Source organism: Telopea speciosissima, chromosome 4, assembly GCF_018873765.1.
Source record: "Telopea speciosissima isolate NSW1024214 ecotype Mountain lineage chromosome 4, Tspe_v1, whole genome shotgun sequence".
Lineage (NCBI taxonomy): Eukaryota > Viridiplantae > Streptophyta > Magnoliopsida > Proteales > Proteaceae > Telopea > Telopea speciosissima.
Window position 1 is genome coordinate 68,748,696 of NC_057919.1, and position 26,288 is coordinate 68,774,983.

The 26,288-nt window shown below is 37.8% G+C and overlaps 2 protein-coding genes across 3 annotated transcripts; one reads left to right on the top strand and one right to left on the bottom strand.

Annotated features, from left to right (window-relative positions):
- Window positions 1-492: 492 nt before the first annotated feature.
- LOC122657495 (condensin-2 complex subunit H2-like) lies at window positions 493-14,352 on the top strand. 2 transcript variants are annotated; one of them, XM_043852211.1, is made up of 11 exons: window positions 493-787; window positions 928-1,027; window positions 9,291-9,397; window positions 9,483-9,622; window positions 9,705-10,143; window positions 10,231-10,403; window positions 10,480-10,644; window positions 10,744-10,830; window positions 12,078-12,179; window positions 12,287-12,445; window positions 13,676-14,352. In XM_043852211.1, exons 1-11 carry the CDS (start codon window positions 598-600, stop codon window positions 14,027-14,029), a joined length of 2,016 nt encoding a protein of 671 aa, XP_043708146.1. In that variant the 5' UTR covers window positions 493-597; the 3' UTR covers window positions 14,030-14,352. The 2 variants fall into 2 exon arrangements, with proteins under 2 accessions (XP_043708146.1, XP_043708145.1); XM_043852210.1 differs by having other exon boundaries at window positions 494-787; window positions 9,477-9,622.
- Window positions 14,353-17,320: 2,968 nt separating this feature from the next.
- Window positions 17,321-17,878, bottom strand: LOC122659591 (pectinesterase inhibitor-like). Its single transcript, XM_043854690.1, has one exon. It carries the CDS (start codon window positions 17,876-17,878, stop codon window positions 17,321-17,323), a length of 558 nt encoding a protein of 185 aa, XP_043710625.1.
- Between the last annotated feature and the right edge of the window lie 8,410 nt (window positions 17,879-26,288).

Below are 26,288 nucleotides of genomic sequence, written 5' to 3' on the forward strand. Positions count from 1 at the left end.
AAAGTTTTTGGGAAGATAATTGTAAAAAACCCTTAAAAGAATGGATTTTTTTGTTACTTTAGTTTTAAAAGTAGTGGAAGTATGTGAAGTTTTTCAACTTTCATGGGTGAAAGTGTAATTAAGGAAAACCTCGGGGAGGTACATGAAATTTTTTCTTTTTTTCAGTTTCCGTGGCAATTGATTTGAGCTAGTGAGCGGCGAACTGCGGGTGACGTTCCACTGGCCTACGGACCATCCAACGGTCTATTTCTCACACGCCTGGCGTCCTACGCACTTGAAAAATCGAAGGAGAAGATAATAAGCGGGAAAGACGAATAGTTGAATATTGGAACTCCTGTACTCACACACACTCTCTCTCTCTCTCTCTCGCTCTCGCTCTCGCTCTCGCTTCAGCATCGACGTGCGCTTCTTTCTTCTGAACCATTACTCTAGTTTCCCTGTTATCACTTATCAAGCTTCTTCCTGCAACCAAATTTCCCTATTTCTAGGTTATTATTATTTTTAAAATTCATTCTCTTCCGTCCCAAATTCAAAATCTAGGGTTTCTCTTGGCATGGAGATAGAACAGCATGGGGCGGTCGCTTTGGTCTTTTGAAGATGAAAAGTAGTGAAGATCAGAGCACTGAAGGAAGCAGTGGCAGATTCCACATTTTGCAGCCGCTTCGTGACCTTGAATCCAATTGGGCCGTTGATCTTGCCAAGAACCTCGAAGAGTATCTTTTGAAGATCTGTTCTGGTGAGATTACTGGCGAAGATGATGGTCAGCTCTCTGTGAACTTCGCTGAAGGTTCGCTCCCTTGTCCCTTCCTAATTGACAGTCTCCTCCGTTCCTTTGCTTCCCCCCCCCCCCCCCTCTCTTTCTTTTTTACATTTCCCTGCTTTCCCCACTCGTTGACAGTATGTTTGTTTGTTTTTCGGTATTTTCAGCTGCTCTGGTGCTTCAAGGTTCTATTCAGGTGTACAGCCGGAAAGTAGAATATCTGTATTCTTTGGTTTTGCTTGCTTTGAATTTCATTTCTCAGAATAGGTACGAAGTCGAATTGATTATATTCTTTTTCTATAATGTCAAAGTGGGTTCGAGTTCGAGAAACATTTGGGGTCCTTTTACAATCCATTTTTACAACATCATGTTTGGGGATAACATTTCCCCAATCCGCTCCTTAGCCCTCCGTCAAACTTTGAGTGATGAGTATTCTCTTGTTGCTCTACCATTTACCCTTACGGCTCTGAGGTAACAAAGTTCACGTGGGAACCTGTAAATTGGTGTCTATTCCTACGAACTGACCTTTTAACTAGTTTTCTTGTGCCTGCAAATAAAGCTGATACTTGTTGTTAACAACCTTTTTGGAGCTTCATGGTCTTGCTTTGTCGCGTGTCCTATTTTAACCTCCTAATGAACTACCAAACTGCACTAATTCTCTACCCATTTCACTGGCCTAGCTCCTGCACCTCTTCATGAATCTGAAAACCCCTAAAACATATTGAAGCGACCAAGTTTGGTGGCTTTGCCTAGGTCCACCTGTTAACTTTTCAACATGAAGTGATGGGAGATACTATCAAGTTGATGCCATGAATTCTGTGCCATAATTTCTCGGCTAGCTTTATATGGTTGCTGCCACTGGTTTGGGAGGGGGGAGGGGAGTCTAGTAATTTCCTAGGCACTCAGCACCCATACCTCCTCCCCCCTCTAGGGGCAGGGGATTAAGGGTGTCAATTTCGAGCCGGAACATAAACAACCACTTAAACTGAACCAAACCAAATTGAAAAAATCGGTTAAGTTTTGGTTTCGAAAAAATGGAATTTAATTTGGTTTGGTTTGGTTTTGATTCTAGAGTTAAAACCATCAGTTTGAACTGAATCCGAACTACACGTATAAATAAGAACCGAACTGGTTCAGTTCGGTTCGTACACAGTGTAGCCTGAACCAAACTGAAACCTAGCTGTTTGACACCCTTACAGGGAATCAGAGTAGAGTCCTTAATGTAGTCCTAGATTGGTAGGAGACCAACTAGGAGCCAGTAAAACAGGATCTGTTATGAACAGGTGAATTGGCTAGGTCAAAATACAATTTTTGGTGAAATTAGGGTTAGGGTTAGGGTTTGGATCGAATGCTATAGGGGCAGGTGTGGAGAGTTTGAACTAAAAAAGGAGGGATTTTGCTGGCTGGTTTGGTCTGGGCAGAATTTAGATTATGGGAATGTTGTTCAATTATGGAGAGATGTTGTGGTTTGAATGGGATAATCGGAAAAAATCTTGGTTTGACTATTCCAATTGGGTAGGAGAATACTAGATCCAATTACATGAAGGTGTTGTTAGCTGAATGGTTTTTAAGAATTTTGGGAGATGGGTGGGAAAATTAGGGTTTTGGGGTGGTTTGGAGATTAGGAGAAGAATGGGTATTGATGGGATGATTCAAACTTACTGTTGTTGCAAGGGTGGTTAGAGGATCTTGAATAATTCTTGAGTTTTGATTTTGCAAATTGAAGGAGATCTTCAAAGAATTTGAAGGAGAGCTTCTCACTGTAAGGTGTCAATCTGATCAAACACCGATCCCACCAGCCTTGATCAAACACAAGACAAAAATCTTCAACGGAGAAGAAGAGTAGCAAAAGCTTTCATTAATATGAAAATTCGTGTGCCATGTTTGCCCCCTTACAACCTTATATAAAAGACTCAAAAATAGACCCCTACACTAAAAAGGAAAGGCTAACCTAATCCTTAACCTATTCGGTCACTTAAATTGACTAGGAAACAAAAATAGACTCAAAACAGAGTCTTAATCCAGCCCAACTTAAATACTTAAAAGAAAACTATTAAAATCATTTAAATTGAACCATTGGTTGAACTGGTTCAATTTATTAACAAAAACACCAAAATAAAACTAAGTATAGAACTAAAACAACTAATTCTGTATGCAACCTAATTACCCATAGTTTAGGCCCATAAAAGTGGCCTATTACATTGAAAACCCATGGGATCAAAGGCCCAACATGTATACAACCCAACCCTAGACTTATTCCTAATAAAAGAAGTCCAGTTTGGTGATAAATCTGCATCAGTCCTTTACATTTCCTTTGAGTGAAAAAATAAGGTTATTTACTCTTGAAAAGTTGTGTGGATTTAGAAAGGTATTAAGTTTTTGAGCTTTTATAAACTCTACATGCTTTGTTTAATTTGTTTGGAAGTTATAAACTCTATAAGCTTTATGGTTGAAGAAAATAACTTAACATCATTGTGAAAAATATCCCTTACAAGAGTCCTAAAGGATACACCCTTTAGGACTCTTGTAAGGGAAACTTTTCACTACGATGTTAAGTCATTTTCTTCAACCATAAAAGAGGATCATTTGATCCTTTGCTCATTTTCCTTAGTTTCTTTCACCATTTGTACTTACTAATGTAGTCGTAGATAAATAAGAGTCCACTAGGAGCCAAGTAACCAGGAACTTCCAAACAGCTGACCGATTGGGGCAGAATTGTGGAATTAGGTCAAAACTAGGGTTAGGCTTAGGTTAATGGGGTTGGATCTTATTTAGTAAAGCTAGGCAGGTTTAGGAGAAGCTAACAGTGAAGGTTTGATGATGTTTAAGTGAAAATTTAAAAATTAGAAAATTAGGGTTTCGGGTTTTGGGAAAGATGGGAGTAATGGGTTTTAGGGTTTAGAGTGAGAGTTTGGGCTAGGGCTTTAGGTCGAGTCTTCTAGGGGTTAAGAAGAATATTCGGCCAAGGTTTGATGGTAAACTAATGGCTGGAAGTGATGATCTATAAATTCCAGGGTTTTGGGATTAATGAAGGTTCAGAGGATTTTAGGGTTTGATGTAGGAATGGGGCAGAAGCTACAGTCGAGTGGAGGGGTTCCTGGGAGGATGTTATATTTGAAATTGAATGGATTTGGATGGTAGAATAAGGTTGGACAGAGTTTAGATGACCTAGGGTTAGGTGCATCGATGGGGGATAACAATAGGGATAGATGGGGTTTAGGTTGGAGGATTAGAAGAAGAAGGATGAATGCTGTAACAGTAAACTACTTGAAAACTGATCTTCAATGACAGCAGCTTTGAAGATAGAATTGAAGGTCTCCCGATCTACAAGATGCAAGGAGATAAGAAAAAGCATAGTTCGAGATCTCGCCGAGTTTCTCGGTTTTTGGAAAAGCCAAGACGAGACTGCCTACGAGTCTCAAAAGTGCAATATCTCGGCGAGATCTCGGATCTCGGTTTCAACCCATTATTTTAACCCACCTACCACTTAAATACCTTACCTAATTGGACAAAACTCGACATATCTCGGTGAGATCTCGGATCTCGAGTCCAGATCTCGGGTTGACCCAAAATTGAGGCTTCGAGTTGAAAAAAAAAAAAATGCACCAACTCGGCAAGATCTCGACTAGTTTCGGTTTTTCCAAGAGTCGAGTTGGTACCGAGACCCGAGTTTTATTTTCTTGAGAAAAAGATCTTCCCGGTCTACAAGACGCAAGGAGTCATTGGGGATCCACCAATCCCTTCACCTTGATAATACTCACAAGGCACACTCTCAAAGGAGCAAAGCAGCAGCAACAATGGCGCAAGCAAACACAAAGTTTATTTTCAAATCTGAACTGTGAGGGAGCCTCCCACAATTTTATTAATTTATAATATGGCCATAGGCCTAAAACGTATTCACCCTAGGAATTTGAATCCTAGGCTGAATCCTAATTACAAACTAAAAAAACACTCCCTCTAAAAATCGTGGAGGGGTGGAATCAAAACACTTAAAGAAAGATTCCCTAACTACCAATAGGAAATAAGCACCTAACAACCAATAGGATTAATTCACTTAAATTGAACCATGGTCTGAATCGTATTGGTGGTGTGATTTTAAAAAACGTATCATATTCAAATGAAGATATGCGAAGATATGCATTAAAATGGTCAAGATATGCATGGAAATACATTTTTGGAGCAAAAAATAGTATAACTAAACAATATATTACATGTATCATGATAAACACTAAAATGAAGAACAACGTATAATGAGACAGGTGTATTCAATTGAAATTCTTATCACTCTGTTTGTCCAAAGAACCAATGATGTGGATCATAGGTCCATGTGTAGCCACAGGAACATGGCCCCAAAACCAGCCCAGTGTAGTTGTGGGATTCAACTGCTGTGGGAGGCAGCCTGGTCTGATGATGTGGCCTGGTTCTTGGTTGGTTCGATTGACCAGATTTCTAATTTTGAGGAGCATATCATAAGGAATGAGCAAGAACATATCCAGGTTCATCCCCCTATCATCCAGCATATTTTGTGGAAGATGACCTTCAGATTTAAATAGATTTTGAGCCAGCATTTTTCCAGATTTGAAGAGGATATCATTCAGCATGTCAAGCCAATATTCTACTTACTTTATAGGGATCAACCAGCTCTCTTTTTTGGAAGTGATTGGCCATATCGACCAACCTTATTTTAAGCATAGTACTATATCTCGCGATATATCGGTATCTCGGGCCTACCGAGATATCCGTTGAAATACTGCATTTTTTCTGCAATATTTCGGGAGTCCATCTCGGTGGGTATTTGGCCATATCTAGGCCTGATACTTCATAGACACCCTTATTTAAGCTAAATAAACACATTTAAACCTTCATATTGCAAAAAAAATGAACTCAAAGTGGTGTTTTGGGTTTGCACCCTTGATTGACTGTTTATGAGTTTATGAGTTTTGACTGTTGTATAAAATAGGTAAATACATATTATTTAAGTACTAAAAGACACAATAAGAAATTTAAACAAAGTAATGAAACAAAAATAAAGTCAAATGTAGCCTTTAGTTTACACTTTAAAGTTTAAACTCATAAAGGCATAAGTGTACAAGTCATAACTCATAAACTTCATAATAGTCAATAGTTCAATACTCAATACACAGTATTTTTACGAAATTTACCGAAATATACTGAAATGAACCGAAATTTATCGAAATATACTGCTCAATACACAGTACTTCTATGAAATATACCGAAATATACTGAAATTTCGCCGAAATTTGAACTTTTTTCATTTTGGAAGCCCATCTCGTCTCTGTAGTATTGAAATTACCAAAATTTACCGAAATTTCGGCGATATATCGCGAAATTTTGTACCATGATTTTAAGAGATATTTGTAGAATCAAATTCTGCCGAAGATTAGCCATCGTACAGCCTGTCTAACAGAAAACATTCTTCAGATTTTGGTGGGTCCATGGCCATTGCGTGGAGAAGCTTTTGGAGGATAATGTCAGCTTGCAATCATCCTATAGTTTAAGGAATTATAGTCTTACGTAGGGGTTTATTAGCAGTCCAATTGTTTCTATTTTTAGGTATCTCTGTTTGTGAGCTAATTAGTTGGGATTGGGTTTACTTTGTAATTGTTTTGAATTAGGAAAAGTCTATAATGCTGTACCCAATTTGAAGTTTATAAAGAAAGAAAAAAGGGCTGAAACAGCCAAGTTGAGTTGGAGGAAAGAATGAGCTTGGTTAAAGCCATTAATGGCTGTGAGAGGCAGGTACGGTGAAATGCCGTGGGTGAGAGACCCATCTCTATCCCCCTTCTTCTATCTATAAATCTTCTCTATTTTCTTCTTTGTTTCTATTCTGGTTTTTATTTCAATTCCCTGCAAATCTGAGATCAACCGAGGTTCCAAATTACTGCTGGGATTCATTAATTTGATAGGAAATTTTATGCTACCATAGTTGCTGATTGAAGAAAGCCTCAAAATACTCTGTGGATGCTGTTCTTCATTGAAGAGTTTACGATCCTCTTGTAGAATTGGTTGCAGCCCATCCATTATACATTAACCAATACCAGCAGAGCCATTGCTAGGGAAAGCTCGACTACACTCCCCAACTTCCTTCACTACCGACCCCATATGCCTAATCTGAGGTTACCCCTTGCTGAGAAACCAGCACAAGAATCCAACCCGGGGTTCACTGATATGGGGCTTATCTGGACTTCATTTCTCCAAGGATGGGGTTTTTTACATGTAGTAATAGTTCCGATCAGTTCATCAATGGTCGGCAAGTATGATGGTTCTAATGATGATCCTGCACGTATTTTGTGTGCCAGGCCTCAATATTGGACTTTTTTATAAGGGAAAAAAAAAATGGAGAACCCCCCAATCAAAATATTTTCTATCTGGATTTTTCTCCATCTCAATAAGATAATCTTCCCCTAGATAATCATTAATGGGAGACTAAATTAATCCGACCTCTCACTTAAGAGTGGCAAAGAGGACACCTTTCTATATGCCATTACCAGACACCTTTATTTATGCCATTAGTTGAATAGCGAGACAAGTTCTGTTAGTGATTTAACCAAAAAAATCAAGTTCTTTGAAAATCAACCTTTTTTCAAAACTTCTCTTTCAATCTCTGATTTTAGCCTCTTGAATGAGCAAAAGAAAGGTTTGTTAGTTGAATCTGATTCGTTTTTTGATGCTTGAATGTAGACCCCAAGTCAAAAAAGTGGAAAATAAGAGTTTGAGGGGAAGGAATGAAACTCTTGGGTGGTCATTTCTGCTTTCAGAACTTGTTTCTGAGTTCTGGAATCTGAACATGAGCTTTTAATGGCCTGCATCACAATGTATTGCATCATATCGTGCCATATCGGTCAATATGTTAGCGATACGTACTGATACTCAATTTTTTTTTTCAACCCCTTAACTTGACGTATTGTCATGGAAGTTACCGACTGGTAATTCAATTTTGAAGCATCTGTTGGTAATGCCTTCTTTTAGCAAGAAACTGTTGGTTCACCTAAAAATGGATTTCTCTTGGAAATTTGTTCTGGAGAGAAATAGGTGAGTGAAGAAACAAGATGTGCTAAAGATACACTAGTTTTGTGCAACCTTGGTTTTGGCAAGTAAAAAAAGAAAAAATCTGAGAAACATTTGGGTTGTGGTGCCTGCTGCTGATCATTCTTACTCATGTTGGTGTTTTACAGAAGTTGATATGACAAATATAGTAGAATGACAGGCCCGGGTTTGTGTAGCTGGCCCCTAATAATTGGAATTTTATTTGCTATGAATTTCCACATTGGTAAATAATCATACCAAAAGTTATGGTCATATTTGCATGGCTGAACACTATGAGATCTGTTCTATTTTTTCAGTAAGATTTGTTCAAGGTTTTAGAACTCTGTTTTGCCCCTGCTTTCTCCAGGCCACGAAACCGAGATATACCTAGATCTCGGCAAGATCTTGCATTTTTTCTTGTCTCAACTCAATGGTTGGTTTCAGGTGGCCATATGGCCAAGATAGGTCTTGAAACTTGACACCCACCCTATTTTAGGCCTTCTAAACATAGTGGAAACATTAGATTTTACAAATTCAAACCCAAAATGGTACTTTGACATGGATGAGGTCTATCCTAGGCTAAGGCACACAATATTTAGAACTCATATAATTAAAGTAGAGGTGTAAAACAACTTAAATAAGCATTATGAATTCAGATACATCAAACCATAAACCATTTAAGCATTAGACATCATATTCATATTTCATAATCATACATGGTGATGGTTCGACGGTTTGTTAATAATGGTTAGAAACTTGGAAAAAGAGTTAGGGACATAGATTAAACAAATACAAGTGTAAGTCTGTAACAAGTCCTACCATTTGAGAGTAGCTAATTGAGTTCCAAACAATGAGTATAAACCATATTTATTTCAAATTTTTTGCAAGAAAATCATTTTATTTTACAGAAAAATAAATAAATAATTTAAAAACAGAAAAATAATTCTGCCTTCATCAACCCATAGATCGGTGGACATTGTATTACATATAATAAGTACATAATCAACAAACAAGTATTGATCTTCAATCTATGAAAAAAATTGTTTTTGAGATGAATAGTTACCTAACAGTGTTCTTGAGAAGTAAACCAACTCCCTCTCTTGACGTTGAAGCTTGAATGTTGAATCTAAAGGCTTTAATCTTCACCTGGAGGTGAGATTTGCCAAAAAAATCCACCAAAGTTGGGTTTTCCCTTCATAACAAACCAAGAGGCGAGAGGAAGCAAGATTTCGACTTTGGGGTTGAATTCTCGCCGAGAGGGTTTTTTTTTTGTAAGTTATAAATTGGTCTGGTTCGACTGAGTTGAACCGAGACCAAAATATAGGTCAAGATCTCGGCGAGATACTGAGATCTCGGCGGAGATATTGTATGTTTTTTTAATTGCCTATGCTTTCATCTCAAGAGCTGTCGAAAGTGAGATCTCACCGAGATCTTGTACCATGGATTTGTTGCTGAGAATTTGGTTCTTTATTTATTGAAACAGGCATCAGGATCAGCCAGAGAATACTACAGTCCAGCCTGACGGAGTTGATTCCCATACAGTTCCTGATGAGGAGAATGAATTGTTTCTGGGTTTAGATGATGTGCAAGGTAAGTCAACTGGGTTTTGCCTATTTTTCACATAAAATTTCACCATATTGACTGGCTGATATTTGCTAATGTTTTTCAGTGGAAGCTAAGAACTGCCTTGATGAGGGATTTAGCAATGAAAATGAATTGTTGCACAACTTTGTGAAGCCTCCTTCAAATTTAGTTGTGTTAGAAGGCGATTGTTTAGATGTGACCGGTGATGTTGGGGAATTAGAATCTTATCTGGTAAAATGTTTTCTATTTTTATTGATCCAATCATGACTTCTTTGTATTTCTTATTCTTGACTGGATCACATTATGGTTGCAGTTAGCCACCAGTGATTTGTACCAAGATTTTCTTCTATTAGATCCTTGTGATGCTGTAGCAATTAATGATTTTTTGAAAGGGGATCAAACTAGTAAACAACAAAATATCCCCAATAGAGGCAGCAGTTTGAAGTCGAAGGGTAGGAAAAGCTTTCAATCTCCGATTAGACAATCTGGCAGTGCAGCTCATAAGTCATCTTTTACCCAAAGTCAGGATGTAAATAATAGTCAGAATCCAGGGGTTGACGGCAATGCTGAAGTTAATTTTGACAACGTTTGGCTGGAACCTCCTACTTGTGATGCTTCTGTTATTAATGATGAAATGGATGGTGGATATTCAAATCATATGGATGATGATGATGACGAAGACGATGATGATCCATGGAAGCCTTTGAATCCCCATGAACCTGGAAATTTGAAAATAAAACCATTTAAGAAAGGTTAGATGACCCTTCTGTTTCACTCAGTTATTATCTTGTTATTAATTTTATAATAACTTCTGATTCTCTTTTGCGCCTTTTGAACAGTAAAAGTTGTCAGAAGGAAGGAGACAAGCTCTACCAAGATCTCTTTAACTACACAATTTCCTCTAGCAAGACTCCATGGGACCATAGATTCGGAATTTGCTGAAATTTGGGAGGCACAAATCCATACCCAAGAAAGGTTACAGGGTTCTCAATCCCCTCCACTTTATGAGAAGGTTTGTTTGCAAGACTTGTAATATTTTTCTTTATGCATTTTCTGGTTTAACACGTTGATTAATGTTAAAATTGCAGCTACGGCAATCACTTGTTCTTGGAGGGCGAACTACCAATGCTTTTAGTAGCCCTGAGGATGAAGATGAGGATGAAAATCATGATAAACCTGATTTTGAGGAAGTTGATATCAACATGCCTGAGACTACTTACATGGATCCAGAAATACCTTTATGTGATAAAGAGGTTCAACATATCATATTTTCTCTTTGAGATTCAGTTCATTTATCCATAAACATCTATGTTTTCAATTGGATTAATTTTTATTTGATCTATTGGCATCAGGGGGATGACGGTGTTTGTTTTGATAACAATGAAACTTATGGAGTGGAAGATTCAAATGGCCTGGAAGATCTTTGCCGCGCACACCTGGTTAGCTTAGGCTTCTCTAGATACTTATGTGTATTCATCATAATGACAATGGCAAACTTTTGGATTGTGATATTGGATCTTGTAGTTGATTGGTTCTTGCTGTTGTACGCTCTACAATGTGTTGTCTCCCCTATCACATCGCTTTCATTTTCTCTTTGAACCAAGAACTGTTTTTTTTTTTTTTTGGTTGAAAGTTAACAATCTTCCTTGGACTGTTTTGAAAGTTAACATGATAGGGTTTAGCTGGCCGATGTATGTATTGAATATTAGTTTTTCCCATGTATGTCTATGCATGTGTACCAGTACTCTAATTATTACTGTTTACTCTCCCAACTTTGAGCAAAAAACAGACGGTTTAGATAGGAAAAATAATGAAAATGGAAGGCTCAGATCTGTCTTTTGACATCCAGAAACATCAGACACTTGTGACATCAAACATATGACATATTTTCATTGTTAGTTTCTTAATAGCTCTCCACATGTCCCAATCAGATTTCAGGATATTAGGAGCCATGCCTGTGCCCAGCTTTTATCATAAGTTTAAAACATGCTTAACCTATGCCTTCATTAGTTTATAACTTTATATTTAGTCTAATTCTCAAAGAGATTCAAGAACACCGTCGACCATGAGCTGAAAAGTTAAGCTTCATAAAACTTCCGGCCCAAACTTTTTACTCATATTGACTTCTTTCGTTTTAACCCTTAGAAGAAGAGAGTTTGTCCATGTACGCATTTCAACTACAAATCAAATATAGAGATTATATGGCACATACTTAGAAGCCTCACATCAAGAATTTTCATGTTGGTCCTGGCATACGTTCCATTATTGAACTGCATTAATCTCAAGAAAATGTTCAGTCTTTGGAGCAGATTGTGCTCTAATCAATATAGTCAATTCATTACCATGTGTTAGTTCCTGCTAACTTGTGCCTGATTTTGTTGGAATACCTATCTAGTATCAAAAGCCTTATATCTTTGAATCTTCACTCAAATGGCTCTTTGTAGTATTTGTCCATGCCAACTACAATTTATTTACAAAGTTTTACCCAAGGAATGAGCAGCATGCCCGTGTTCTATTTGACATAAATATGTGTAATATATGATCTGATCATTTTTAGCTTGTGTTATAAGGCTCTAGATTTGCTGTGTCCACATCTGTGGGATGTGAGTTATGGTCCCCTCCCCTTTCTTTATACAACTTTAAATTTGATTCAGCTTTAGAGACATGATTTGTCCTTATTGTACAGGATGCTCTACTTGCTAGTATTGCAGCAACTGAACAGCAGTCTGAATTGGCTGCTCGGGTTTCCTCATGGAAACAGAGAATTGAGCAAAACTTGGAAGAGCAAGTAAGTTCCATGCATTTTACTCTTTCTCATATTCTTGTTCTGTTACTTCAGTATTTTAGACTTTTTGATGCTTCAGTATTTCTCAAGTTGTGGGACATGTTTGACAGAATTCTCATGCACCATTTGATATTCATGATTATGGTGGGAGAGTTATGGACAAACTATCCCTGGAAGCAGATGGTAGAGATGGCATGTCCTTCACGGACATTGTGAGAGGCCAAGAAAAACATGATGTTGCTAGGACGTTCTCTGCACTTTTGCAACTGGTAATCACTTCTTAATATTTGAAAATGAAACATCTGTTGTATTTTCTATATTTAGAATGCCAGCTTGTTCTTGTGGCAGTATGTGTTGGTTGCTTTAAGGGTTTCAGCTCATGGACTGGTGTCCCAAGGTTCGAGGTCTTGGTTTCGGACCTGGTTTCAGTCAGGCTTGAAATTGAGTTGTTTTTTTTTTTTTCAGCCCCTGGTTTCGGTGCCCATATGACCTAATCAAGTCCTGAAAATTGTAGGATAGCCTATTTTAGGCCCTATAAACCTAATGGAACCCTTAAATTAAAAAAAAAAGCTAACTCAAAATGGTAGTTTGACTTTTGACCTATGGTTGGTAGTCTACAATGTATATATACAGTGATATGGCCTATCTCAGACAATCTTTAGTACTAGAATGCATATAATTCAAGTAAAAAAACCTAAATAAGCATTAGGCTTGAAGATATATGAAATTATAATCCATTAAATAAATCATACATCAAACATTATTTATTACAGAGAATCAAAGGGTGACATGTATAAGACTATAAGAGTGAACAATACAAGCAACAATGTCAGTGAGTCACCTAGTATTGAAACGAGTGCCAGGCCTGGTTGGGTGAGATTTGGGTAAAAAAATGAAGTTTTTATGTGTTTTCCTTCAAAACCCACCGAAACCACCGAGAGCAACCGAGACTGGGTATTTATAATTAATTGAATTGTAGCAGATTTCGGCGAGATGAGAAATGGGGTTGATATTTCGACGAGATGCCGAAATCTCGGCCGAAACCATGTATAAACCTGGTATCGCATGTGGTTTCAATTCGAGCTTGGTTGATACCGAGATATCGCAAGACCTTGAGCCATGTGTCGTCCAACCCCATGTACCATTGTAGTTTGATCTGTCCTCAATTTACATTACCAATTGATAGACTTGTTGGTGAGACAAAATGATGAATTGGTAATGGGGTGGGGATAAGATTCAGTGATTATGATTCCTCTTGCTCTAAGTTTGAACAGACAGGAAAATTGGTACTGAATGGTAGTTGATGCTTGGGATTGTTGGAAGAACCTAAGTTGGGACTTATTTAAGATTCCCATGGTCCTGCCAGATTTCAAACCTTTTTAACCCTTTTACTTTGTAGACCTATGTGAGCATTATGTTTTCCCCAACCTGAAAAGGTACCCATATATTTTCTCTAATGTATCATCATACCTGTTCCAACCATCAATTACATTTTGCAGGTGAACAATGGAGATGTAGATCTCGATAGAGGTGACTATGGTGGTGAGCCTGAATGTCATACGGCTGAAAATCCATTTTATGTGCGGGTTGTTGGTCATGACAACAGAAGGGAAGAAGTGGAGCTTCGTTCATTGAAAAAGAGGGTAAGGTCTCCTTTGAAAAAAGTTCATGTCAAAAGAGATGGAGACAAACCAGCTGGAAAACAACATCCAGAATCCAGTTCATCTGCCTTGGAATTGACTTCATCGGTAAAATCTTCGGGACCAAATGAAAAGTTCTCTGTAAAGCTTGAAAAGGTCAGCAGGGTTAGATGCACCCCTGAAGGAAAGAGAAGACGAAAACCTCGGTTTTGATTGAAACAAATAACTTACAATTTATGCTGGGTGGGTAATAGGAACCAGTTATTCCTCATAATTCAGTTGGTTGCTACCCAAAATCAGAGGCTTGGATAAAATCGTATGTTATACTGTAGTACATGTAATTAGTTTGTCATTATTTGTATTAGTGGTTGTCTTGACAGTACTAACAGTAGAATTTTGCAGGCTGTATCTTTATGTACTTTTAATTTAATCTTGACAACAACTTAGATGAGGCAGGGGAAGGGGGAGAATTTTCACAATGTACTGCTGATGGCTTTGTAACACTTTATATTTTAATAAATTTTCAGATATTCTTGTCTGGGTAAATTACACTTGGGAACTTTTCATAAATATTCTGTTTGAGATACCCAATGTTTCATAAATGTTATGTTTTGGGTATCTTTTTTTTCATCGTATTTTCAATTTTGCCCATAGATATTATGTTTGGTTTTTCCCCCTCTTTTTATTTTGTTAGATGTGTTGCAGTACCCGCCCACAGTGGGGACAGAAAGAAAGTAGGCAGGGAGATCAAGAGTGCGAAAGACTAGGTTGCATTCATTACTATGCAGGCTTCTCCGTTTCATCCACCAGCAGGGACAGGACAGGCCTGTCATTGTCAGTTGGTCCAAGGAGAGGTTTGTGGCTATCAATCCATTAAAACAGGTTCTGAGCTAGGAGACTGTTGACAGCAACATCATTCAATTCGTATGTGTCAACGATCATGGTCTTTCCTGGGAACGGAAAGGGTTCTATGAAGAATGAGTGGTTGTTCATCGTCGATCCAGTGGAAGGGTGGTAGCTGGAGGATCTATTTCCAATTACAAGTTGGGTCTTCAGATACTGGCTAGGAGGATTGAGTAAACCCATGCATATACATGATTATTTCATCTCCTGAGTCTCTTTTTCCTTTCTGTGTATGTACTATGTATATTGAGAAGTACGGTTTTCTTTTTATGCATTTTTTCCCTTTTCTTTTTCAACCCCCTCTACTTTCCTTCTTTATTCTGTTTCACATCCTCTTATCAGTTTGCTGAGCTTCTTTAGTCTTTACATTCTGGTTTGACACTTGATAGTTGTTTTAGTTTCTCATAAGGCTAATAGGTAGCATCTCTTAATTTCAGTCGTTGGTTCATCAATCGTCAATCTCAACTGTTGAAGATGCAAAGTCTCATTCAACCTGATACACGATGTCACCGTGACAGCCCCGGTTAAGTTGAAATTCATCCTCTCCTAGTCCCTGGGTTTTCTCTGTTGCAGCTGGATCTTGGTGTGACTCTTCCTTTCTTGCCTCCAAGATTGTTTTAGGGAGATATTGGTCGTGAGGCAAGTCGAGTTACGTGTTTGTCTGCTCCTTCCAATCCTTTTTACAGCCTACATTATTCAAATTTGTCTCTAATTTAAGGGGAGGAATCTTGTCTTTTCTCCGAGTTCGTTTATGGTTTTGTGAATGAGGATCCTCCAGCAAACTGAAACCCAGATTATCTTGAGCCTTGAGAGTCAAGTCTCGAAGCATTCAGGTGGATAAGTTCTTGAGTTCCTAGTTATTTGACTGAGGTAGGAGATATTTTTCCCCTTTCTATTTGTTTCATTTTTCTTTCCTCCTAGTCCTTCGGTTTCATTTGAGTTCAATATCTCTTGCCAAAGAAAGATCAGATGGTGATTGTTACCCACTAAAATTACAAAAGAAAAATTGTGGTTGCTCCTGATCTCAAGATGAGGGATTTACCTTTCTGTTTCTTCCTCTCTTTGACTGTGCTATGGTTGACCCGAGCTTCTCTGCTAGCAGCCTCTTTGTTTTCTTTGGCTCCCTGTAACTGGTTGGCTGCATGTACAGATGACTCTTGCAGAGAAGCAGGGAAGGATAAGGGAGTCCTTCGCGGAGAAGACAAGAAAGGATGTGAGAGATATTGACAGTGAGGAGCAGCAGGAGAGAGGGTTGACTGGCCATGAAGCTCTCACCGTGATAGCCAGAATCGGTTTTTGCGTGAAAATTCATGAACGAATGAGACTAACCACATGATATATCTATGGCTATAATACAAGATATGTGACTAACTTCACCATGCTACCATGCTGCTACTGCAGAGTTGGCATTCGGGGGAGAAGGTGTGGCAGTGCTCCACTCCTTGGAGGCAGTGGATGCAACAACAACATCTGACTCTCTCTGGCCGAAAGGCCACATCCATTTCATCGGAGGAGGCGGTGGTGGAAGTAATGGAGCGAGGTGTTTTGGAGGTGCTGGTATGGGCAAAGTGATAGATTTAATTAAATGCAGAGTGGAACCTTAATCATGGAGATCAATGGACATACATCCACAAGAACAAAGAGGGTTAGAAGCTAACATATCTGGATCTATGGTTGAAGTGGAATGGCTCCCCTTGAGTTGGTTCCCTTCATAGTTCCATCGTTTGTGCTGGTCTTATCTACCCTCTTTTCACTACTTTCAGGTTCCTCATACTCAACATTTAATAGGCCAATCTGAATTATTTATGAGTGAGGGTAAGGGTAAGGACTAACCCTATAATAAAAAATGGGACTTCCTTTCTCATTAGTTTGGCTTTTGTGTTCTGTTATTCAACTCTAGTCTGCTTTTGATCTCCTGCTGATGGCAATGCCGTAGGTGGAATTCTCATTTGGTAGTTCTTGTTTGGTGTTTTTATTTTTTTGTTTTTCCAATTTTGATTATACTATATTTCTTTTCTTTTTAATATACATGACATTTTAGCAAAAAAAAAAATGATCTAACACTACATTAATGATCATTTATAAATATTGGATCTAGTTCACCCATCCTTAGTCAACACCTCTAAACCGGTTTTAGAAACTAAATATTAGATTATGCTATCCCACCTAAGAAGAAATCTTACACAAAATTAAAAGTTTGAATAAAAAAAATACCCCAAACATAATATATCAAATGTGAGATACCCTAGTCTGATTCAAATCGGTGAATTCACCTGATCTGATTCTGATTCCTTGAACCATGTTGATGATCATTTTATTGCTTTAAATCGTACTCATGCTTCTTCCTTCATTCATATAGAAGATATATACTTCACCAAAAAATAAATAAATAAATAAATATATATATATATAGAAGATATGTAATTTAAAATAATGATCTCCCATTACATGTCATTCCTTACAAAGTAGGTGTGTTGAATGGCACCTTCTACATACAACACATAAAATTCTCGGAAACATTGAGAATTGAAGTTCCAAAAAAAAAATGAGTGTACAATAGAGGGAGCAGAGTTTTTAATTTTTTGGTAGAAAAATAAGAAATTAAAGAGGAGTAGGAGAACCAGCCAATTGGTTGGTGATGGATAAAGCATTACTACATAACTGGGTGAATTTGGTATTACTGTCTCTAAGCAATGGGACATGACCAGGCTCAGCACTGAAACTATCTTGGCACAGCTCCACGGCCGTCATTGAAGCTGACAGAGCTTTGTTAACATCATTGTAGTTTTTGATCTCCAAAGATGCGAGGCTGTTCACCAGCTGATCAATGGCTTCCACATAGCTCTGACTACAATCTGATAGACATTGCTGAATGAAGGGGTCATCAATGGTGACATTGAGGAGAGCAGAAATCTGACTGGATACATTGGTTGCTGTGGCCATTGTGTTCTGGATTGAGATCACTCCTAGCCCCTTCAGGTCTGCATTCTTACTATTCAAGTTGGAGCGCAGGGTAGTGAGACAAAGGTCCCTGAACACTGAGTGGTCGCAGGTGTGGGCAATAATGTCAACAGCCTTTGCTTGGAATGGGTTTAAGAGGCTGAGGGACAAAGCTAGAGGTAGGAGGAAGAACAAACGTGGAACTGAAACAGATTCCATTCTCTTTTCTTTTCTTCTCTTTTTTTCTCCCAATTCACCCTAATCTTTTCCTTCTTCGTTTCTTTGGATCCTTTGTTAAGGCAAATGAATTAGTGATACTCTGCGCTCATTTATGGTGTGGGGAAGGTTGGGCTATTTATATAGAGTGTCAGAGAGAGAGAGAGTGTGTGTGTGGCTTGGGTAATGATCGTTTCGAGTACTGGTATTCCTTAAAGGCTGCAAAGATGGATGCACGCTTTGCCATTCATTCATGCCTGACACGGTTTCTCTTCCCGGGTCTTTCTATCCGTGTATTCCTTTACTTGGATGGTTTGACTTGCTAGGCCTAGTCAAGGTTAGGAAAATTGCTTAGATCCACTAAATAAGAAAGTAAATTACAAGATAAATAGGTTTAAATTTTAAACTGATTTATTTAATCCCTAAAGTTAGTTATTGGTTATATCACCTTGAACTTACTAAAATACTTCAACCTCACTTCTCATTTGTGACTAATGAGTTGGAGTCGCACATTAATATTGTGTTTTTAAATCTACATAATCAGAGAAACAATAGTTTTAACTAATTTTTTTTTTGTTGATAAAGGGTTCAATTCCTCTTCACATACGTGTAGGTGCATGTACATATGAGAGGCAACCACTTGCCCCAATATTGTCATTTATGAGGTGAGGGGGGCTATTTATGAAGGTGGTGGTTGCCTCTCACATGAACGTGCGGACCTCTAACGAAAAATATTCCACCGCGAGCTCTACTATTGGCAAGGTGCTTCGAGTATGGTACGCCACGGCGACACATGCTCAACCCGCCATGGTTTGTAATCTCGGATCAATTCGGCCAATATCGGCTTAGGCCGATCCATCAAGGTTTTATTGGATCGTTCCTCGGATTGGCTGACTTGATCCGATACTTGCCATTTTATGGGTTTTTTTTTACCGATATTTTGGGGATTTTGACCGATCTATACCGATTTTTTATTTTATTACTATTTTTTACTGATAAAAGCCCGATCTAGTAAAACCTGGATTTTGATCATTTTGACCGATCCGGATCGGTATCGGCCATGACCAATCCCGAGTCCGATACCTAGATTTTGAACCTTGCAACCCGCCTTCGGTTTGTTTTGATATTTCTCATACGTACCAGATACCATATGGCTTGCTCTGGTTCTCCCCACAATTCGATGATGGAACGAAGCCTATTTGACGTCCAAAATCCGTCCTGCATTTTTGGATCCAGATCGGATGATCAACATTGAAGATGCCAAGTGTTCATGTTACACCATGTTTCATGGATATACCATACACCCTACGCAGATTCCATATTACAAGTTCTGTTACTCTCGCTCTTTGCTGACAAAAATTATCCGATCTAACAGCTTAGATCAGACCAGCTATTTTGATTTTTGACCGATGATACGACGACCTATATTCTTGCCGCCTAATCGTTACATGCCAAATGTCACGAAGTACTCTCAAATATTACAAATATGCCCTCCCCCTAATTGAAATTGACTGTATTCAATAAAACAGTGTTTTGAACTAACTCATTTTAAGGCCTTTTTGCCTTAGTTTCTTTTTGTAGCACTCTCATTTTTTGAGCCAGAACGTAGAAAACTTAAATAAAAGGAGATACAGAGAGGAGAAAACACTGTTTCTTGTTGAATAAGGTGTTTTGATCGATATGTTTGCTGCATCAAGGAAGTAGTCAATCGTGGGATAATACATGCTGAGATAATCTGCATTCCCAAATCCCTATTTTGGTTGTTCGATCTAGGTCATGTTTATTGTTGAGAAACCTAGACCATTGATGTAATGGGGGAATTTGATTTTTCTGCATTAAATATTATAAACCTATCAAGTTGGGGCTTGTTAGGGTTTGGCGTTGTAGCTCTAATCTGTGTAGGTGCATAGATTGAAGCAGAGATTGTTGTTACTAGATCGTTGTACCAGCAAAAAACTATGAAGCGTATTGGGCAATATACAAAGTCCATCTATGACATTTGTTCCATGGACATGAGGAACTAATTGGTTGAACCACGAATTTTTGGTATCGTGTGTCTATTTTATTTTTCTCTTGCATCTTAGATCGAGTGTGTATTTTGCAGAATGGGTGTGTACTATCTAGTAGACTTGGCCACTTTGTGTTTGTGGTAGTGAAAGGAATGATCCCAGATGGAAATAAGACAATCATTCCACCTACAGTGAGATATAAAATCTAAAAATAGAAGCGTAGAGAGGATGGGTGAGGGGTAACAAATGGTGGAACCACAAAATCCTCCAGGGATGGAATCCAAGAATCTTTCCAAATTGTAACCTGTGTACCACCACCTATCATCCCACACGAGATGAGGGATAATTGGCAGAGCTTTCTGGATGCTATTCTAGGTCCAAGAACCATTCTTGGGTCGAAAAGGAGAGTCTAGATTAAAGACTGTTATTACGAAATAGAGATGGCTAAGAATCATAGACCATACCCTCACACAAGAAGCCACAACCAACAAGGCTTGAGATTTGGATGGAGGGATGTTCATAGAGGTGCCTAAGTATATAGAATCAAAATCAACATCTCGCATGGTGAAAAGGGATATTATTTTTTTTGATAAAGACAATAAGGAAGGGAAAATTTTCAGTTCTATAAATATTATGCAAGTATAAATAATTATAAAATTGAAATATTGTAAATCTTAATAGATATAATAATTAAACCTATTATGAGGTTTTTTTTTTTTTTTTCTTCTTCTTCTTCTTCCTTTCAATAATTTATTTTAGGTTCACGAAATGAATAAGTTGAACCCTTGATTTAATCAGATGAAATCAGCTCGATTAATACCTTATTTTATTAGCTCCCAGGGGATAAGTAGGAGGGTGGAAAGCACCAAGTCCTGATGGCTACCCGGCAATGTTCTTTCAGACCTATTGAGACATTCTAGGAGAAGATATAGAATCGTTATCCCCTTCAATTCCTTCAATTCCTCACATAGGAGCGGATATGCCTCATTATTATTCGAAGATATATGACATATGTTGAAATACTTTTTTTGATATTTACCGACAAAAAAAATGGATATGTAAGATTGAGAGAGGAGACTGGGAGCGATACACCTAACACTCCATGTACTCAAGCAAAACGTGTGGTGATAGTATTTCACCTAGGCAATATAATAACAAAGTTATGATTCAAGATCATGGTTTGATATCGATTCCTAACCGATTCTGTATCGATGGATAAGTACAGACTGAAATAAAAATAAATTAAAATTTTATTTTTTCAAAAGAAACAAGGGTACATCTGTTCTATATCAAACCAGTATTGACCGATACAGATACCAATACCAATTACTAAACCCCTGCTCATGAGAGTAGATAACCATTGAAACGAAGAAAGGAAAGATCAAGGATGACAAGATTTGCTCTATTTGTCACCTATGGTGGAATGTTCGGCATTTCCTCTCTCAAATGTCTGAAGTGGATAAAGTTGATGAGAAAGCAAAGTATCAGTTGTCAATATGGAAATTGGAATGGTAAAAATGACTACTCAACCTCTTTCTTCCTATGCGTGTTGACGTAATTAGCAATTAGGTAGCAGCGAGGGGAGTTGGTTCCCTTCTGATTATGGAAACGATAGTGACTCGCAATTTATTTTCTAACTCTTTTGCCAAGGAACGATTTTTATAGAATTATTCACTTTATTGTTGTACAAAAATATGGAAAAAATTTCTATACATGGTTGTGCAAGTGTACGATAATGCTCATGGGCGTCATATGAGGATAAATAAGGGATCAAAATGTTCGATGATGATACGATATCATAGTAAATGACAATGATCTGGCATCATGATGGCAAATCGATGATATGATACTATAGTAAATGATTTGGCGATATGGTATTATGACGACAATTTGATGATATGGAAATTTGACAATATGACAGTCTTGACGGTGATTTGATGATATGATAAATGGTGATTTTTAGAGGATGATATCTCATATCAGCCCAATAATGACTTTTTCTATATGTTCGATAAACATTAATATTGATTAATACTGATACGCATAAAATGGACTGACCATCAAGATTATGACACGTGGTCAGTAAGAATCTCGGGGGAGATCGGTAAATTGTACTATCATGTAATATCATGACTTACCAAGTTGAGATCCACCCCCAAATTGGACTCTTATAGGATCCCAAGCTCATTCCAAATAAGGAACCGACTCTATTACCAATTCGACTCCTCTACTTCCGCCTGCCTTTACTGTCGTGTGCGCCCCACACACAAGCAAGGCAAAATGTACCGCCTTACCCTTACCCGAGCGGGGGTAAGGCGGTACTTTCCACCATGCTTGTGTGTGGGGAAACACGGCAATACCGGTCAGGCGAAAGTAGAGGAGTCAGATCCCTCTATTACACTCTAACGACCTAAAGGACCTACCTCATATAGACAAGACTTCTAACTAGGTAAGGAAATCCCTAATAGAACTCCATGTATATCCCATCTCCCACAAGAAAACCACTTACTCGCGGAAGATGAGTTACCAACGAGGACTTCAATCACTGCCTTATAACTCATGGCAACAGGGTATAAAGAGGCTACAATTGAATAGATACCAAAAAAAAAAAAAAAAAAAAAAATTCTAAGCTATGCAATTTACTCTGTAATTCTTTATTGTTTCTTAGAAAATTGACTTAAGCATCTGTGAGTTCCCCAGAGTCCACTCATGTAAATATTGCATATCAACTACTGTGTGTAGGTTGGGTACGTTGGGATGTCGTATAAACAATTTTCTGCCGCAACAAATACCAATCCAACGATTGGTATCGGATCTGGGATTCAAAATCAATATCAGTATAATATGGTATGAAACCGACAATTTGTATCGATTGTGGAAAGAAGAAGAGATAGAAAAAAAATTGGAGAAGAGAGAGAGAATGAAGAAAGGGAGAGGTAATAAAAAAGTTCAATATATTGGGTTGGGGAGAATAGAAAAGTGAAAAGCACTTGGCATCCTATAGAGAGAAAGAGAAGAAATCGGGCCGGCAAAGTGGGAGTCCGGCTCACGTCATCGTACGACGACGGTCCTTGGGACCCACAGGGCAGTAGATTCCAGATTGGTGGGCAGTGGGGTCCCAAACACTATACGAGGATGTACACTCCCACAACTCACAGCTGTCACTTTCTTTTATCATTTTCCTCTCAATTAATTTTTGAAAAATTTACACATACCCCCCTGAGATTTAATGAAAGGATATTTTTAATCCCCAAGTTTAGAAAATTCTGTGTACCCCCTGAGATTTGCAAACGGTAACAGATAGGTCCATTCCGGCAGTTCATGACTAACACTGTTAAAAAGTAGACTTGAACTGACGGAATTGCCCTTACACAAAAATGAAAATAAAAAAAAAAACACCTGCAACTCATCTTCCCCAAATCGATTGGGGAAGATGAGTTGCAGGTATACCTTTCTTTCTCTCTCTTGTCAAGTTTTAATGGGTTCTTTTTTGCCCTTTTTGAATCCAGCAAGAAAGGATCCTAGAAACCAGCAAGCAATCGAATGGTTAATGCTGAAATCAGGGATTGGCAGTAACTCGAGCACATTTTAGGGCTCGATTATGATGATAGAAGAAGCTAATGGGGGCAAGAACTTGGAGTTTGAGTTGCCCTACGGAGGTGATCTGTTTCATGAAGTACCAGGTCAAACTGATTGGCATAAGAGAATTCCAACAAACTCAAATCAGTTTCAGAAGTATCCTAAGGGTTCTTCTTCTTCTTCTTCCTCAGTTTTTAGTACTAAATCCTCATCCTGTGTCCAATTTCTTTTTATTTTTCTTTGAATCCGTTTCAGAAGAGGAGAAATGAGACGAACATTTTGAATATTTTTCGATCAATTAAAATTGGAAAAGAGAACAATTTACAAATACATAAACCTTGGAAACGATCACCATCTTTCTGGGTAGAAGATCCTTTTCCTTTATCAAACTTTTAATTCAGTTTTATTAGTTTCAGTTATGATTTCAACCTTTCAGGTTTTGCTTTTCCCAGATTCCAGAGCTCCCTTGACTTTTGGTCCTTGTGACTCACAGGAAAAGAATTCAAGAAACCTGTGGAAATCTCCCTGGATTATCTTTCTAGTTTTCATCATTGATCTACACTGCCTTGCCATTTCTGTCCTCTTTTTCTTTTACCTAAAATTGAGGGTCGTCCTCTCTTCCTCATTGTTTCTTCTTTATCTTCTTTGTTGGACAATTAATTTCTCTGAATTTGCCTTTCTTAGAGCTCTCAGAAGATTAAGAAAACAAGAGGATTTTTTAAAACAACAGAAGATTTTGAATTCGAGGTAGTAGATTATGAAGTGAGAAAGTTAGGAGGTTGAGGAGACAAAAGCAGTGAATTGTGATTAGTAACAGAGCGATTGAGAAGATGAAGATGCGCCGTCATTTACCAAAAATGGATTCAGAGCAATAGGGATAAAATTACAGGTCATAAGTTCACTGGGCGAGATGTGCTAGAGATTTTTCCCTATACTATGAGCACCCAACCCTCGACAACATTGTGTTTATAGCAATACTTCGCCACACTCCTTAGTCCTTTCTGCTTCAAACTCCACCCACCTTCTTTTTCTCCTTCACCACATAGAAAGAAGAGAATAGTTTTCATGACTAGTTGCAGAGGAACCACTAGAACCACCAAAATAGGAATTCCGCAAAAATTCCCCTACCTTTTTTTTGTTAGCCAAAAGGGCTTCCCTGTGGAGACTTCCCTTGTTTTAGGGTTTATCGCGATAATTGAAATTTGATCCTTGATTCGATTTTGAACTTTGGGAATTGCAGAACCCTTATGTGTTCGTTCTGGAATAGAGGAGGTCGAGATTGGATTACATATAACCTTCGCTCGCCGTGCCACTGTATCGGTTTCCATGGTGTTCCCATTTCTGCAACTCATCTTCCCCAAAATCGATTGGGGAAGATGAGTTGCAGGTGTTTTTTTTTTTTTTTTTTTTAAATTTTTGTGTAAAGGCAATTCCGTCAGTTCAAGTCTACTTTTTAACAGTGTTAGTCATGAACTGACTGAATGGACCTATCTGTTACCGTTTGCGAACCTCAAGGGGATATGCAGAATTTTCCAAACCTGGGGATTGAAAATATTCTTTCGTTAAACCTCAGGGGGGTATGTGTAAATTTCCCTTAATTTTTTGTTGTTGAGATATAGGTTAGTGCTTGTGACATGTAAACAAGGATTTTAAGAATCTGACCAATATAAATCAGAATCACAAGATCAATTTGATTCCCCTTAATTCGACTCAGGTTGATTTGTAGAGAAAAATCCTAGATACTTGGACTATGTCGATTCTAAGAATGATCTAGACGAATTCAGATTGATTTCAATCCAGATCTCGAGTGCTACACTACTATGTTTTCTCACCTGTCTTGGCCTCTTGGGAGAGTCAAAATTAGGCAATCTCTATTTAGACCTGATTTGGTATGATTTATATTTCAATTTCACAAGGTGATTTTTATTTCAAAAAATTGTTTAGTTTGATTTTTTCACTTTATTTTAGTGAAATAAAAATCAATTAAAAATGAAAAATAGAAATCATACCAAATTTGGTCTAAGGATGGAGAGAGAGTCGGGTATCTGGATACTTGGTTCACTATAAAAGCCCCTTCAGGAGAGACTTTGGGGTCACTTTTTTTTTATTCAAGTCCCTATCTTCTCTATGGCTTTTTAAGTAGGGATGTAAATGGATCGGATTAAGCTCAGATAATGTTATATATGCTTCCGCATCCGATTAGCTTTTAGACAGATTCAGATAGTACTAAATGGATATGGACACGGATACAAATCGAATATTTTATTCATTTACATGTAAATATAGCTTTTCAAATAGCTAAACAGATGCGGATACAGATTCGAAAACAGATTTTGACTATTCATTTACATCCCTATTTCTAAGCGGTTCTTTCTCACTCTTTTCATTATCACCGACTCAGCTGGACTAAGTCACCATTTTCTCTTCTCTAGTTGTCATTTATGTATCTACCCAAAAAAAAGTTGTCATTCATGGAGAATTTGTCTACTAAGAACACCCTATAATTCCTGACCTAACCACCCCTTTCCCAAGAAAAAGTAATAATTATAATGGGTTTGACTACAAACATTTAAAGGGTTAACATATTAATGAGTAATTAGATAGAGATTTTGTATTAAAAATTGCATGGTAGGGTGGTTGAGGTTGAAATTTTGTAGAAAGATAGAGTCAAAGGTTCCCTCACATATGTCATCATAGAGCATTAAAAAATATCTGAGATTATCCAAACGATGCACGGATTATTATACATGAGAAGTTAATTAAATATTTAAATTAGAGGTTGAAATTTAACGCATGAACAATCTCAATCATTTCTTAAAAGGATT

Bases quoted from the DNA above. Each gene is read 5' to 3' on its own strand.
- LOC122657495 (XM_043852210.1), top strand. From the start codon at position 598: ATGAAAAGTAGTGAAGATCAGAGCACTGAAGGAAGCAGTGGCAGATTC. The intron at 9,623-9,704 runs GTAAAATGTTTT...TTATGGTTGCAG, and splicing joins GGGAATTAGAATCTTATCTG to TTAGCCACCAGTGATTTGTA. The intron at 10,404-10,479 runs GTTTGTTTGCAA...TTAAAATTGCAG, and splicing joins CCCCTCCACTTTATGAGAAG to CTACGGCAATCACTTGTTCT.
- LOC122659591 (XM_043854690.1), bottom strand. From the start codon at position 17,878: ATGGAATCTGTTTCAGTTCCACGTTTGTTCTTCCTCCTACCTCTAGCT.